Source organism: Diabrotica undecimpunctata, chromosome 6, assembly GCF_040954645.1.
Source record: "Diabrotica undecimpunctata isolate CICGRU chromosome 6, icDiaUnde3, whole genome shotgun sequence".
Taxonomy (NCBI): Eukaryota; Metazoa; Arthropoda; class Insecta; order Coleoptera; family Chrysomelidae; genus Diabrotica; species Diabrotica undecimpunctata.
Genome location: NC_092808.1, coordinates 68,979,786 through 68,996,743, shown reverse-complemented (window position 1 = coordinate 68,996,743; position 16,958 = coordinate 68,979,786). Strand labels below are relative to the sequence as shown.

The following is a 16,958-nucleotide window of genomic DNA, read 5'->3' as shown; positions in this document are numbered from 1 at the left end:
CTGGTGTTTTGCAAAAATGTTTGCCTTCACCACTAACAAACAATTGTATTAGTTTCTACAAAAGGAAGCTTTGGACATTAAATTTTACATTATGCGATGCCAGTGATTCTTCTGTACAATGTATGATGTAAGACGAATCGAAAGGGGCCCGAGGTGCAAATGAAACTGCCTCGTCAATTTTGAAATGGGCTGACAATACAATTCCAGGCAGTCAAGTAGAGGACATCACTCTTTGGACCGATAACTGCTATGGACAAAATAAAAATATAAGTATTTTAATGTGCTATTTTTGGATACTGCGTACATACCCTCAAATAAAGACGATCACTCAAAAGTTTTTACTGAAAGGGCACAACATATGGAAGCAGACAGTGTTCATGCTCAGTAATCCTCCTTTTGTAAGTAAAAAGAAAAGAAAAAGAATGTTAATAAAGACCCTGTTCTACTGTCAACATGTGTTTTCCTACAAGTCCAACAAGAACACATTGGAAAGCTCTTTTATAAGACCGATTTCAATAATCAAAATATGTATGAAGTGGACTTCATGAGGTATCGAAGACAGCAAGTAACGTTTCCAGCCCAATTAGATCAAGTCTCAGTAATCCCATTACCAATCACAAAACAAAAGTACAATGACTAAATTGCACTACTGTCTTTTCTTCCGTCAGTTTGTCATGCGTTTTATCAAAATTTAACACATAGCGATGTAGCCACAAACGATTACCCACAAGAAGATGAAGATGATATGGAGCATCTTTAACAATTTTGAAACTTGTCTATAATTTTACTTAATTATTATAACATTATAATATTTACCTCTAATAAAATAATAGTATAGGTTGTTTAATGTGTTTGTATTGTTTATTTCGTAAAGACCTTAACATGCAATGCCACATTATTTAAAAAAGTTGTTAGAGGTAAACAACACTATGTCCAACTACACATTTTTAAAAAAAATTTAAATAATGAACGGTAAACTTCAGCTATATAACACTTCATGGAAGGAAAAACGATTATACACACCACAATAATAAATATATTAATCTTGGTTAAATATAAGAAACATTTGAGTATTTACTGATTACAAATTTAAAAAATGTTAAAACTGCTCTCCTGAAAAAGTAAGAAAATGGACATAGTGTCCTTTACCTCCGAGGTACCGTATATATATATATATATATATATATATATATATATATATATATATATATATATATATATATATATATATTAATTATCTGTAAAGAAAACCCCAGCGCCGGGATTACATCATATCTCCGTTGACAAGGAGAACAAGGAAACAGACCGAAGTCTGTTTGCTACTAAGTGGGAAACACGATACTATAGTTTATTTTTAGTGTACCGTTTTCTGCGTCTTAAAACGTTTTATTTTGCTTTTTCATATGCATTCATAATATCAAAATAAATCTGGGTATAATAATTTTGGTGTGACAAAACAAAAGTATTTTAGTAGAACATCATACGATGCGTTAGAAACGTACCACATTCTAGTATATGTATTATAAATACAGTTTATTAAAGTTATTTATTTATTGCGAATCAAATTGATACACAGATCAAACCATATAAACAAAAATCTTAGTATAAGATTATAAAGTATTGACAACACTGTAACATGTTTCCATTCCATCACCATGTCATTGAAACGTGAAAGTATACGCGTATCAATGGCTCGGATTGTCTAATCTATTTAATTAACATGATTATTTTTTGGTTTATTAAACTTAAACAATTGTTGCCAACAGTTTTTATTATTAATAATAAGAAATGTTTTTGTATATTTAATCAATATAATTCTAAAATTCTCAATATAAACACGATTATATTTTTCTTATTATAATACCATGTTGACACCTATGAAAGCTCGAGCAACTCAATATGTGTGTCGTGTTAGGGAAATTTCAACTCTAAAGTTGATGTTATGGAAATTTTAAATACAGGTGACGTCAGTTTGTATAAATCATGACATGAAATGATTTTACTGAGAAAAATACTGTATGTGGGACTGTAAACCGGATTGGTAGGAACAACCTAGTTCTGTCTCTTCGGTTGTTTACCAGTCTCCAGTACCTGTACCAGTAACTGTCTCGAATTATTACCTAGCTATATACGACCGTTTATTTGTAATGTAGTTTGAGTTACAAATGAATAGTTTGTAGAATATCTTTAAGTTTGTAAGTAAACAGTAAATAAATCTGTATCGGTAACTCGAACCGTGAGTTTTACTTTCGTTATAACAATAAATTTTTGTGTAAGTATTGGTAGAGTCGATTGTATCACTATTGTACATTGTTATAACTTTTCTTAACCATATATGTATAACTCTTATCCTGACTGTTTTATAATCAAGATAGGAAAAAATGGGCTATCCATATAATATGTCTTTTGATTTTGTAGTTCCTGTGCAATTAAAGGTATTTTGACTGACTGGTATAATGACCAAGTTTGAATTCAAATTAAACTTGGGTTGATAATTTTTTAAAAAATCTACAAATATTTAATTAATGGGCCTCTCCTAGGCATTACATTTAGTCATTCAAAGTTTTTTTGTAAGTTCAACTTCTTGGCAAATACCAAAGTTGGAGCAGGTATTGTATCGCATAGATAAGAAAGTGATCGAAGAAGAATAAAAAACAAAATGTGTAAATATTGAAGAATAAGTAACAAAATATATTTGTACGTAATGCAAGTAAAATTTTTGGAGATAATGTAATAATTAAAATAGCGATGATGATTTCCAACCTCCGATAGGAGAAGGAACCTAAAGAAGTAATAATTAACATACTTCATTACTTTTTTTTGTAGGTATTCAACTGACAACACACAAATATCAGGCACATTAGGTGTACAAGGGGTTCATCTATGTTACTACCAAAGAGCTAGTAAGCAGTTACAAATCGGAGTTGAATTAGAGGCTAATCATAGAATGCAAGAAGCTGTGGCATCTGTTGGTTATCAAGTGGATTTACCAAAAAGTGAAGTAGTATTTAAAGGTAAGAAGTATCTAGTTTAATAATCGAAGCTGTGGTAAAAGAAAATGCTTGTACTTATCTGATAAAAAAACTGAAAAACGTGCTCAATATTTTTCAAAAATCTATCGAATAACACCAAACAAAACCCCTCATCCCCACCACCTGAGGGTCGGGACAACTTTAAAATCTTAAATAGGAACCCCAATTTTTTATTGCAGATTTGGATTCCTTATACAAAAATAAGTAAATTTTATTCGAAACATATTTTGGAATTGTCATAGATGGCACTATAATCGGAAAAAATGATTTATACTGATATCCTAATACTAACTGAAGGAAGTCTATTTGTTAATAATATTTCTTTATTTTAAAGGATATACATTAAGCAATTAACTTCATGCCCTCAAATGTAACCCCCTACTGCCGTGCATCAACCCCCAGTTTTTTTTAATAGCAGGTGTGGTCGAGTGGCATCATTTGAAAGGTAATTTTTTTCTCTATACGACACTCTAATATTGTTAATAATAATAATGATTTAACTAATTTATTGGTTGACAATCAGTAATAACACGAAAAACATAAAATTTCACCAAATCAACCAATTAAATGTTCTTAGTGACCCCCACCACAATAATTCAGTCACAACCTGCAAATCGATATCAACACGCCACTGCGTTGAAGGTAATCTTTTTTCTTTTTGTAAAAATATCACTTTTTCATATGAATAAGGTTAACAAAAATGGGATATTCTCCTGAAGAAAGAATAGAATTAGTTAAACTATACTATGGAAGTAATCAGTGTGCTAAGGCTACGGCAAGGATCTTTAATACGAACCACCCAGAAAAAAACGTAAGTCACCAATACGTTAAGTATTTAATTGATAAGTTTGAAACTACAGGTGACGTTAACAACACAAAGCACGAAGTAGACCGTCTACTCCGAAATGAAGCAGTTGAATTGGCGGTTTTGGGTCATTTACAAATGGATAATCGACAGTCTATCAGACAACTATCTCGTGCATCTGGTGTATCAGCATCTAGTGTTTATCGAATTATAAAATCTCATAAAATTCACCCTTATAAAATACGATTACTTCATCAATTATGATCGTCGGCGTCAATTCTGTTAAGAATTTGGTGAAATTATAAATAACAACAAACATCGATTGTACGATACATGTTTTTCCTACGAGTGTACTTTCATGTTAAATGGTGAAGTTAATAGACATAATTATCGTTATTGGAGTAACAGTAATCCTCATTTATTCATGGACACACGAAACTCATGTCATGGACTCAGAAATTAAATGTATGGGTTGGCATTTTAGAAAATCGCCTTATTGGACCATTATTTCTTAAAGGAAATTTCAACGGAACATCTATTTAAATTTGTTAGAAGACGTTATTGATCCGCTAATCACTGACACATTGGAATCTGATAATAATCTTTTAGATGATGATCTGACTTTCCAACAGGATGGGGTACCCCCATTATGATATACAGGTAAGACAATTTTTAAATCAAAGTTTTCCAAGGCGTTGAATTGATAGAAGGAGTCCAATAGAGACTTCTGATCTGAACTTTTTCTACTATATCCTGTATATATATATATATATATATATATATATATATATATATATATATATATATATATATATATATTGATGGCACGCTATATACATTATATCTACTACTTGTCTCATGTCGTTTTATTTGATGAGTCATATGCTAGGATTCGGCTAGTTGTTTATTTTGTACTGTCAGAAGCCTTCTTTAGGCCAATAAAGCAAATTTTATCTTATAGTGTATCTATTATCATCCGTTATCAAAGTTAACAATTCGTATAGAAGAATAAAAAAAAAATAATAAAAACTTACACTTTTTACATTAGAATGAATAACTGAAAATAATTTGCAGCAACTAGTTTTTTGTAAAACAGTTTTTGAAAAATTTTGAGGTAAATGGTTAACTACCGGTTTTTTAATAGGTAGATACTTGGGATTTGGTCCTTAAAGACTCTCAATGGCGAAAAATTGAAAATCGCAAAGGGACATCTTCTTTTGATATTTACTGTTATATAGGAAATATGCATTCAGCAAGATGAGCTGAAAAATATGCACTTTTAACTTTTTTACCACCTTAGACTCATGTTCGCATGAATAGTAGCTCAGCATTTGTTCACTTAAGTCTATACCACATTTATATTTATTATATTGAGCAATTAATTTAGGTTTCTCAGATAAGAATCCTCTTCTTGACCTAGTTCTAACCAACTGATAACCAAATTCTGAATATATCATGTATAATGTCTCTTTTATCTCTGCACTTGGTCACACATATTCCTTCAGGACTGTAAATACTGACCACTTCACGTTTTTTTTAGTTTTTTTTGACAAGTGAGGATTGCCTATTCGGTTATTTCTTAATATGGGCTATGAGCAATTGTCTAGTGAAGTCAACACTATTATAGAAGTTACCCATACTTTTCCAGTAGTCATTCAGACGGTTCATCTTAATTGTCCCCATATGGAACATAAGCCCGAGAAAAGTCTTAAATTCTGTTTGTGTTGTCTCTTTCCAAAACGCAATCCTCGATTTTTCTGAACGACTTTGTGCAAATATTTCGTCAGAGTCAATCAGAGTCACTTCCACCATTCATTTAATCTACATCGTCCTCGCCAGATGCTTCTAACAATGATTGTAATTCAGCAGTGGCCAATCTATGTTTATGTTCACATCTAGCTTGTTTAGATGTCGAAGGCATATTATTTACATCCATTTTTTTTATAAATACTATAACTCACTTTTACGGAGGTAATTAACAATAAAAACGTTCTACTAGAAACTATCAACTTACGACTTCCAATACTATAAGGCCACTTGAGGCACAATACGTTTTTACTCAATAATAGTTCCTGTATAAGTAAAATTGTTTTTTAATGTGCTTCATTGAAGCACACTAGACATATTGCAGTTTTGCCATCACATTCTTCAGAGTATGTTTTAACTTTTCTATCGGCCTTTCTACTAGTCATGCTTCTTCTTAAAATTTTGTAACATCTTGTACACTTTCTTCTCTTTGTATTATCTACATCGCTTTGCCTGAGATGGTATTTTTGGGTGTAACTGGTCGTGAGGGTTACAACATTTCTTTATTTGCAAATGCCTTCGCGAACTCCAGTCTGAACTCAAAGATAGGTTGTCGCTTTTTTTACGTTTTCTATTATTTAGCAACTAAGCATTGACTACTGCGGTATTAAATATTAATTCCACTGCCACTTTCCGGTACCATTTTAGAATTTTGCTTATTGGGCTTTGGTAAGAAGCCACTTGATCACTAAAATCAACACACCATGTTATAATCGAGAATAGTTTGTGGTTTTAGTACTTGTGTATAATTTTTCTTTTCATTTGATTAAACCAAGATACAACTATGATGTTTAAATGTTGTAAGGATTAAAACTGGTCTTTTGTCGACCCATTTTATGACTTGTAAAATCAAGAATGGGGTTAAGTTTCATCTTGAGTAACTGGTTGCAACTTTTTTAATCGAGATTTTGGTTTTACATGTTTTTATAGTAAAATGCACATGAATAATTCGTTTCTTGAACAATGATTTCAATTCATCGACCAATATTCTAAAATAAGGTGTTTTTACGTCGTCCGGAATATTATAAACTGGTTCTCTTTCACAAAGCATTGGAAATATGGTTTACATTCTATATTTAGAAAAATCTTTTACTGCAACTCTTGTTCGACCTAAACTAAATTAATACACAAAACAAATTAATCTATTTTTTTTTTATAGAAATGCAGATTCCTGTCGGATTTTTATCAGTACGGCATGAGTCACTGGTGTCTCGTATATCCGGACCTCTTATCGCATTACAAATATAGCTCTCAATTAGCAGTGCGGTACAAGATACATTTAGGTCGTATAATCTTAAAGCCGTAATAAGACCATAAGACTGTATGTTATAAATAAATATATGCCTATAAGAATTATCTTGAAAGATGAAAAAATACAATAAAAATGTGCAATATTAAGTGTTATTTTAAAAATGGTAAGTCATTCACGGGGCGTACAGTTAAAAACAAAAGTTTTCAGTGTTCTATTGCTTGATTATTATTATCTGGTATTCTGAAAATGTTGACATTTTTTCCTGGTCTGATCTTCCTCAACTAACGTCATCTTTCTTAATTGGTGGGTTGTGTTGTTTAGGTCTCTTTAAGTGTTTTTGTTGCTATCCATACTGAATGATCTTCTTTAGACAATGTACTAATGTAGTGTTCAAATATGGCATTGCGTGCATCATGTAGCGCCAATCTTAATTGTCTGATTAGTCGATTATATTTGTGTTCGTCATTAAGATTTTGGCTTCTTGGCCATCTACCTCTTGCTCTTCATTTTTCGACTATTAGTTGTATAATATAATTCGGAGTGTTATTTGTGTTTTCTTGATTTGGAATTGTTAATCGTGTAGCTCAATATGAAATAGTAGAAGATGAAAACGGCAGCATATTCATCCATAAAAAAAGGAAACGCAATAAAGATATCTGAAACAACTGTTTTATGTTATAAGAGATGAAATATAACAGAACAGGGATAAATATAAAGAGAACAGGGCACTATAAAGAGGAAGTAGAATTAGCTATGAAACAGCTTGAATGGGGAAAAGAAGTAAGCTTAGACCAAATACCAGCAGGAATTATTCAACTGAGGAAAAAAATTAAATGGATAACAATATTCACTCCATTTACAGAAAAGGCGGTGACCCGCAAAAATTTTAAGAACTTCTTTAATAGCCTCCAGTCAACAATTTCCTAGTCATGTTTTAAAAACGTACGGAATGCACTGTATATACTAACCCAAGTCGTCAACATATTTGTTGTTGCAGTTATGTATTACGATCAACCTAAAGGTTATGCACGACTCCCCTTGTATAGGTACACAGGCATGCACCCGTGCGGGAGAAAAAAGATTTGTCATACCGTTACATTATGTCACATTTTAACGTTGAATATTTTATGGTCCCCTTTGGGTTATAAAACGAATGATCGACTTTTTCTCGCACAGATCCCGCCTATGGTAACTTTACAAAGCGAGTCGTTTGCTGGGTATTAAAGAACCGTCTATGGCCATCATATAATTTTACGCTAATATTTCACGTTCTACGACGCATTCCACGTTTGACACACTGTCTTGTTTAGTTTTCTGTCATTCTATTTGTTAAATCCTATCTCATTCCCGTCACAGCGTCAAGGAGCAGTAAATGTGTGCAGTGAACTAGAGGCATATGTCTAACAGTGAACGTTGGAGCTTTTTCGAGTTTATCATATCTTCTTCTTTGAGTGCCTCTCCTATCGGAGATTGGATATCATTAGGGCGATTCTAATTTTATTTACTGCTGTTTTGAATAATTCGTTACTGGTACAGCCAAACCACTCCCTTAAATTTCTCATCCAGGACATTCTTCTACGGCCTGGATTTCTGCGTCCTTGGATTTTTCCTTGCATTATATTTTGTAGGAATGTGTACTTTTGTCCTCTCATCGGTGGCCAAAGTATTCAAGTTTTCTCTTTTTTATATTCAGTATAGCTTCTGGATCGTTATTTGTTGTACGTATTACCTCTTCATTTGTAATTTTATCCACCCAACTTATTTTTAGTATACGGCTGTAGCACCACATCTCAAAGCTTTCAAGATTTTTAACATTCTTCTATTTAAGAGTAAACACCGTAAAGAAAAGTACTGAATACATACTAAGTAGTTAACTAAAAGTGGACTTATGCAAAGAGATGTATGACGTAATCGTATGGTATTCGCTAAATCCTGTCACGTAATATGCCACACACCTCTGTGTGTTAATTCGTTTTATTGCTGCCAGTTTAAGGTGTTATTAGATGCCGCCATGTTTAATTTCTCTCCACCATCGTATTATCTCCGTTAAATCCTATCATTTTAGGCTCCATATGTCATGATTAGACCTATAGGACCGGAGATACGCAACTAAGGCTCTTTTGACATAACATAAATATGAGCAAAGATATATACCTAAGGTCCTTTTGACGTGTTGATGTATTTTATTTCTACTGTACGTCACGATTGGACTAATAAGATCGAAGAAAGCCCTTTTGCCAGGCTTCTTCTTCTAGTTCCATGACCGTTAACGATCGTTGGATATCATGTTGGCTACCATATTCGCTATCGTTGACTTTATTGACAGCAGCTCTAAATAACGATGTAGTTGATTTTCCATACCATTGTCTTAGATTTTTCAGCCATGATGTTCTTCTTCTACCAGGACCACGATTACCTTGGATCTTTCCCTGAATGATCAGATGTAAAAGATCATATTTTTCAGGGTGTCTCATAATGTGACCGAAGTATTCCAGCTCGCGTTTCTTTATTATTTTGACCAGTTGTGTTGTTTGGTTCAGCCGTCTAAGGACCTCATTTCTAACTCTGTCGACCAGCTTATCTGAGTCTGTATACCCACATCTCAAAGGCTGTCAAGCGTCTAAGGATAGCCTCAGTTAGAGTCCACGCTTCCACTCCATACAGCAGGACAGGAAAGATGTAGCAAGATGTCATTCGAACTCTAAGGTAAATGCTAAGATCGTGACTGCTAAGTACGTTTCTCATTTTTACAAAGGCAGCTCGGGCTTGTTCTATTCGGCTTTTAATTTTTGCGGTTGGATCCCAGCTATCATTGATATTACTGCTGAGATACATGAGTTTCTCTACTCTGTCCAGTGTGGCATTTCTGACTTTTATACCGTCATCCTGTATATTGCTAACTATCATATATTTAGTTTTCTTAACGTTGAGTTTTAATCCATTTGATCACAAGTCTGTTTTATTTTGTTCATTAGATTTTGAAGGTCTTCTCCAGTAAATAGGCTATACAGGAACGGGAGCAATTTGGCCCATTTTTACATGTAAATCTCCATAAGAAAATCTAAGGTCCGTTCTGGTCATTTTTTGATCTTTTCAAGGTCACGGCCGGGCGCTCGCGGTTTACCGGGTGAGGAGGATAAATTATACTCTCATATTAATCAGAGCGATCTAGTATATATGGTCAATATCGATCTGGTAGAAAGTTAATTATTCATTTAGGAAGAATATAATATAATGATGAATGTTTTGTTTCCAACATGTTTTTAAATTTAATATGGGTGAATTGGTTAACAGGAACGAAAACAAATTGTGCATTTAAAAGTAGCGGATTTCCTTGACTTGATGATACTTATATTTAAAACTTCCATAAGCTCACGCCGTCATTTTATATTCAAGGGGTTGCACAGAAATTAATAAGTAAAATTTTACAGAAGAGGTTTACTAAGAATTTTTATGATCGACTAATGTGTTTAAAATCAGAGTGAAGAAAAATGTCTCCATCACAAATTTATATACATAAGATTGCGAAATTTTTATTTACAATTACGAACGGATGCAATATTGTTTATTTTTAGAAGATAGGTGTAATAAAGTTTAACTTGTTTGCAGTTGGTGCACGGGTAAGTAGGGTAGGGTAAGTAGGGTTATTTTATAATTCAGGGCACTGAAGGTGAGATATGAAGTAAAAATTAAAAGGTTAAACGTAATGGTCATCTCGCTAAAGGATATGTTAAAAATCGCGACTCGGACTATATTAGATATCCGCACTGTTCAGCATATAATAATATGTAGTAAAAGCACTAATATAATTGAAACGGAATAATGATGTCGTTGCTCGGTTCAAGCAATCGAATCACACGGTTCCGAATTAAAAAAATGTATAGATGTAATCAATCAAAGAATAACAGCAGAAGATAAAAAAATAAATATTTTAAAAATAGAAACATAACTATGGAAAATAATTGGTAAAATTACATCGATAATTAAAAAACTTGAAAATCAAAAAGAATCGTAAATCATAATATTCAAAAATCAAGTCAGACATACATGTTTACCAGGGGGGTGGGATTGTTAGTGTGGGATAAAAAGTTAGTAGGATTTGCCAGTAGGAAAACTTGGTTGGGGGAGAATTTAGAGGCAATTAAGAAAAAACTGGAAGATTGATGGGGGACAATTAGGGTGAATTGATGGGAAAGAACGGGTACAATTGAGTAAGAATGGGGGACAATTAGGAGAAAAGGGTGTTGGATGGAAATAATTTCGGCATTTTAAGGAAAAATATGACCTACTTATGGTTAAGAGATGCTTGCTCACAAACATTATAAAGGAGAAGTAAAAACAGAATACTTCGGCTATATAATATGAACACCCAAATGCCATTTACGTAATATACAGGCCTTATAATACAAGAGAATTTAGAGGAAAAGATATAGATTTCTCGAAAGAAACTTTCATGACTGCGTAATATTAGAATGGTGTGGTACCACAGTTGAAGAATTATTTTGCGTCGCAGCCGATACATAAAAGTTTCAGGAAATTATAAACATAATGACAGCTAACGTGTGAATACGAACATGGCACCTAAAGAAAAAGGTTAAAACATCATCAGCTTTCATTAAAAAGACAGATTTCATAAATTATAAGATTTTAATCCTCTATGAAAATAGTAAACTAAAAACATGCGTTTCTAATTTTACCTATTATTTTACGGTATATTATGATTTTTCCGGTGAGTAGGTATGTATCTCTTCTCATTCTATCTCGCAAGTAACTTACTTATTTTGTTTGTTTTATTCGGTTTGCATGTTTTATCTAACCTATGTAATACTTCTTATGATGTTTTGGAGATTCTTCTGTAGCACTATATGTCAAATGTTTCAATTCTTTTCATGTCACTTTTATTTTCTTTGCACACATACACCATATAGAAGTAAGGAGAAGATGTAATAGCGTGTCATTCTGATACGTATGTTAAGTCAAATAAATCGTGTGCAGATTAATTTTCTCATTTTTGTAAAATTTAATCCCATGATTTCTATTTGTCTTTGTTATCTGCTAACGGAGCACGCAAGTATTTACAGCTAGATGTTTGATTAATATTTATGTTTTTGATGGAAGACTTTGTCAGTAAATTGTATATTTAGAAATTTTTTAAAGTTTTTTTTATCTTTTTTTTTTTAAATCCTTATTCATTAAAACATCGATTTAACTTTTTAGACTTAATTTCTTATTTTTCTATACATCCAGCTAGTAACGGTATATCATCACCATGTATGAGGTTAATTATTGTTTCCCCACTCATTATTTTCCATTCTTTCTTTAATATTTCTATACATTTGGCATATATTGAACTATAGCGAAGATAAAATACATCCTTTTATCTGGAAAATCTTGAATTATCATTCGCTTTTAAGGTCAGTAGAGATTGTTTATGATTCATAGATCCTTAATGTTTACGTTTTTCAAGAATTGAATTTTCTTAGTTTTTTATGCTTGACCTTCTTAAAAAGGCTTCTTAAAATCTATGAATCTAGGTTTTAGTCTGGGGGAAAAAAAGTTCATTGCAACCACTGCTTCTCTTGTTCCCACTCCTTTATGCGATATGCTCTTATAATTTTTACAACTATGTATGATCTTTAGAAGTATTTTTTATATGTGGGTCATGAGGGATATTGACAGAACTAATGCAGCGAAATTTAGCATAATTTTAAGTACTATAAGAATATAAATGGTTTAAATATGGCTGTTCTGCACCATTATCGAAAAGGATAAATAGAACAACATTATCTTTTAAATTGTCTATAATTGCAAATTTTTGGTATTAAAACATGAGTGTGAAAGTTTAAAAAATATATATGCAATACGTTGAAAATTTAAAGTACGCTTTTTTAGATTACAATTAGATTTAATCAGTTAAAAAGTAAAACAATGCTTTACATGTAGGCTCTAGATGAAAAAAGGTATAAAAGGAGCAACAAGCAATGAGTCAATTTAGTCTGACGATAGACCTTGAAACGTAAACATGCTTGATTTCAATCAAGCTTAACTTTTCTATTGTTTGAAATTACTTTTATCTTAAAAGAATTATTTCTCTTCCAGATACCACAGTTTGCCTGAATCAATTGCTAAAGATACAAACATATTTTGAACACTGTTTTATCTTTTTCTATAAAGGAATACATCGTTATTCAACTTTAAGTTGCTAGCAACAATTTATCTACATAATACTCTTTTCAACAGGTATACTTAATTTTAATAGTTTTAACCATTTTCATTTAACCAATATCAGTTTTATTTAATTGACTTAAAATGTTTTCTGACTTAATTAAATATATTTCGTCAATTCTCAGACTTATCTCATCTACTTATAATGAGAACAAATTAAGAGAAGGAATTAATGAATGTGCGAAAGCCGACAGAAGGATAAGAAATAGGTTGAAATATGCTATGACTGTGGGAGAGAAGCAGCATTTAGAGGCATCGTTAAGAATGATAAAAACGCTCAGAAATCAGCTGAGGGCAGCTCAAAAGAAGGGTGGTGGGTTATCGCTTCCAAAGAATACTGCAAAACATCGTGTTTACTGGGATGATACGGAAACTGCATTTAATTCTAGAATTATGACAGGTGTTATTTCGAACCTTAAACACAAGGACCCTACCTCCTTTCTAGAAGATTGTAAAGCAATTTTTAAACGACGTTTGCAGAATGCTCTCAAAAAAGATGAAGCAGTTAAGGTTAACACTGTTTTCGCCGGTGAGTTTGTGATCACTAAAGAAAAGCAGACTACAAATGCCTATAAATATTTTACTACCTCGAATGCACCCATTTATAGAGACACTAATTTAGATAAATGGTTTGATGGTAAAGTAATCAAGCCAATTATGAGAGACCTAAGTGAATTTCAAGAGCAAGATAGTGGTTGGGCGCTAAAATCAATTGTTAACTTAGGTGTAAACGTTAATAAATATGCTCCTCAACATGGATCCTCATATATTGACCTTCCTCCTCAAATAAAAAGAAAACAGGCATGCATAAATGTAAAAAATCAGGATGAAGCGTGCTTTGCATGGGCAGTAACTTCGGCTTTATTTCCGCTCGAACAAGATGCACATCGAGTTTCAAAATACCCCCACTACTCGCAGGTTTTGAAATTAAAAGGCATCCAATTTCCGATGACAATGAGGCAGATTCCCAGCTTTGAAAAACAAAACGAAATATCGATTAACGTATATATTTTAAAAAAGAAAAAGAAGTTGTTTCAGGTTTTGCCATCTTTTCTCACTGAAAATAAAAGAAATATACATATAAACCTTTTGTTGATTCAAAATGAAAGTGAGGAGTCAATTACGTCACACTTTGTATGGATAAAAGATTTGTCTCGTCTTTTATCGAAACAGCTTAACTCATGCAGATATAAAAACTACTTTTGTGATCGTTGCCTACACTATTTTTATTCTGAAGAAAAACTATGTAATCACATGGCTGATTGTCTACAAAAGAAGAATACAGCTACAAAAATGCCTGAAGTGGGTCAGCATATTTTAAAATTTAAGGATCATAAATACAAAATTAAGGTTCCATTTATTGTCTACTCAGATATAGAAAGTATATTGAAGCCAACTAACGATCCTAAAAAGATTCAAGAACATATTCCTGCAGCTGTAGGATATTACTTTAAATGTAGTTATGATGAAAATTTATCATTTTATCGTTCATATCGTGGGAAAGATTGTATGAAGTGGTTTGCTGATGAAATGAATCAGCTAGCGGAAAATGTTAGTACTGTTTTTCTCTGTCCATATCCAATCAATATGTCACATGCTGAAGAGGAAGAGTTTCAAGCAGCGACGTTCTGTCATATTTGTGAATTGCCTTTCAATCGTGATGATAAAAAAGTTCGTGATCATTTTCATCTTTCTCATAACAACAACGATAACGGAAAAGATACCACCAATTATCGTAGAGCCGCACATGAAAGCTGCAATATAAACTACCAAGATTCTCATACAATTCCAGTGGTATTTCACAACTTAAGTGGATATGATCTTCATTTTATTATTTCTGATATTGCTACTCGAATGAATGGCTCAATTGATGTTGTTCCTATTAATAAAGAAAAGTATATTTCATTCTCTAAACATCGCGATGATTTCCTCTTCTTTCAGACGTCTTTGAGCAGTTTAGAATGAGCTGTTTAAATACGTACAACCTAGATCCTGCCCATTTTTTTACTTTACCTGGGTACACATGGGCGGCAATGCTAAGTACACTGGTCAAGAACTTGAACTTCTAACAGATCAGGATATGCACTTATTTGTTGAGCGAGGTATTCGCGGAGGATTAAGTCAAGTTTGCTCAAAACGTTATGCTGTAGCTAACAACAAATATATGACAAATTATGATCCATCCAATCGCGAATCTTATTTAATGTATTATGACATTAATAACCAATATGGCTGGGCAATGTCTCAGTATTTGCCATATGGAGATTTCGAATGGGTAGATAGTAATATTGATGTAATGTCAGTTTCAGACGACAGTGCGGTGGGATATATATTAGAAGTGGACCTGGAGTATTCAAAAATATTGCATAATAAACATAAAGATCTTCCATTCTGCACTGAGTCACTTAACCCTGAAACTATGCGTCCACCTACAAAAGAAAAAGATAACGAAGTTAATGGCTACTCTCCACGACAAAAATAAATATGTAATTCATTACAGAGCACTAAAGCAAGCTTTAAGTCATGGATTAGTGCTATCTAAGGTACATAGGGTACTAAAATTCAAACAATCGCCATGGTTAAAAAAATATATTGATCTCAATACTAATCTAAGGAAAGCAGCAAAAATGAGTTTGAAAAGAATCTTTTTAAGCTCATGAATAATGCTGTCTTCGGAAAAACTTTAGAATCAGTCCGCAAGAGGGTCAATTTATCGCTTGTTACACAATGGAGTGGTAGATATGGTGCAGAAGCTCGTATCGCTAGACCTGAATTTAAAAAATGTACAATTTTTAATGAAAATTTGGCAGCCATCGAACAAATGAAACTTATAGTTTATCTCAACAAACCCATTTATATTGGGATGAGTATCCTTGACTTGGCTAAAACGACTATATATTCTTTCCATTATGATTACATGTCTCGTCGATTTGGAGACGATTGTTCCATTTGTTATACAGATACGGATTCATTAATATATCAGATAAATAGAGATCCTTATGAAGTCATGCGTGAGGACTGTTATCAGTATTTTGATACCTCTGATTATCCTCCAGATAATATTCAGAACATGCCGCAGGTCAACAAGAAAGTAATAGGCTTGATGAAAGATGAAAACAATGGAAAAATAATGACCGGTTTTGTAGGGCTTAGATCAAAACTGTATGCAACCCGGTTAAACTCATCAAATAAAGAAGTCCTTCAGTTGCGGGAGAAATATCGGAATGAAGAATATGACGACGATGAAATTGAAGAAATAATTATGAATCATAATGTAACTAAAAAAGCAAAGGGGGTTAAGAAGTCTGTCATAAAAAATAAAATAACTTTTGAAGACTATGTTGAGTGCTTAGAAACTTATAAACATAAAATTACTTCTCAAAACCTTATTAGATCTGAAAAACATCACAAAACACAAACAAGTTTTTACAATAAAGCAAGATAAATTATCTTTGAGCTTTGAAGATGACAAACGGTATTTATAATACCGGGGACTTTCGATACTTTACCCTGGGGGCACTTTATGATTCCTCTTAATCAAGAAGCTATGGATGTGGAATGAATTAAAACTTTTATATACTTTCTATTTTATAAATTATGGAATATATGCTACTGTATTCTAAGCTGAAATATATGCTATTAATGATCACCTTTAGGATAAATATTACGTAATTATTATTATTATAAATATTATTATAAAAGACCTGAATTCTGCTACTCTCCCTTAGTCATAAGGAAATCAACCTAGTAAACAACCCATATGGAAACGATTTTACAGATAAACTGGCTAGGCGAAAACTTTTCAAAGTCAAATTTAAAGTCAGATACACCGTGTGCA

General features: G+C 32.5%; 1 protein-coding gene across 1 annotated transcript in view; it reads left to right on the top strand.

The window, feature by feature from the left end:
• Tom40 (Translocase of outer membrane 40) overlaps positions 1–16,958 on the top strand; it is a 200,047-nt gene that overhangs the window by 125,194 nt on the left and 57,895 nt on the right. Inside the window, exon 4 of the mRNA XM_072534793.1 lies at positions 2,827–3,014. Within this exon, the coding sequence (XP_072390894.1) occupies positions 2,827–3,014 (188 nt within the window). The remainder of the gene's footprint in view (positions 1–2,826; positions 3,015–16,958) is intronic.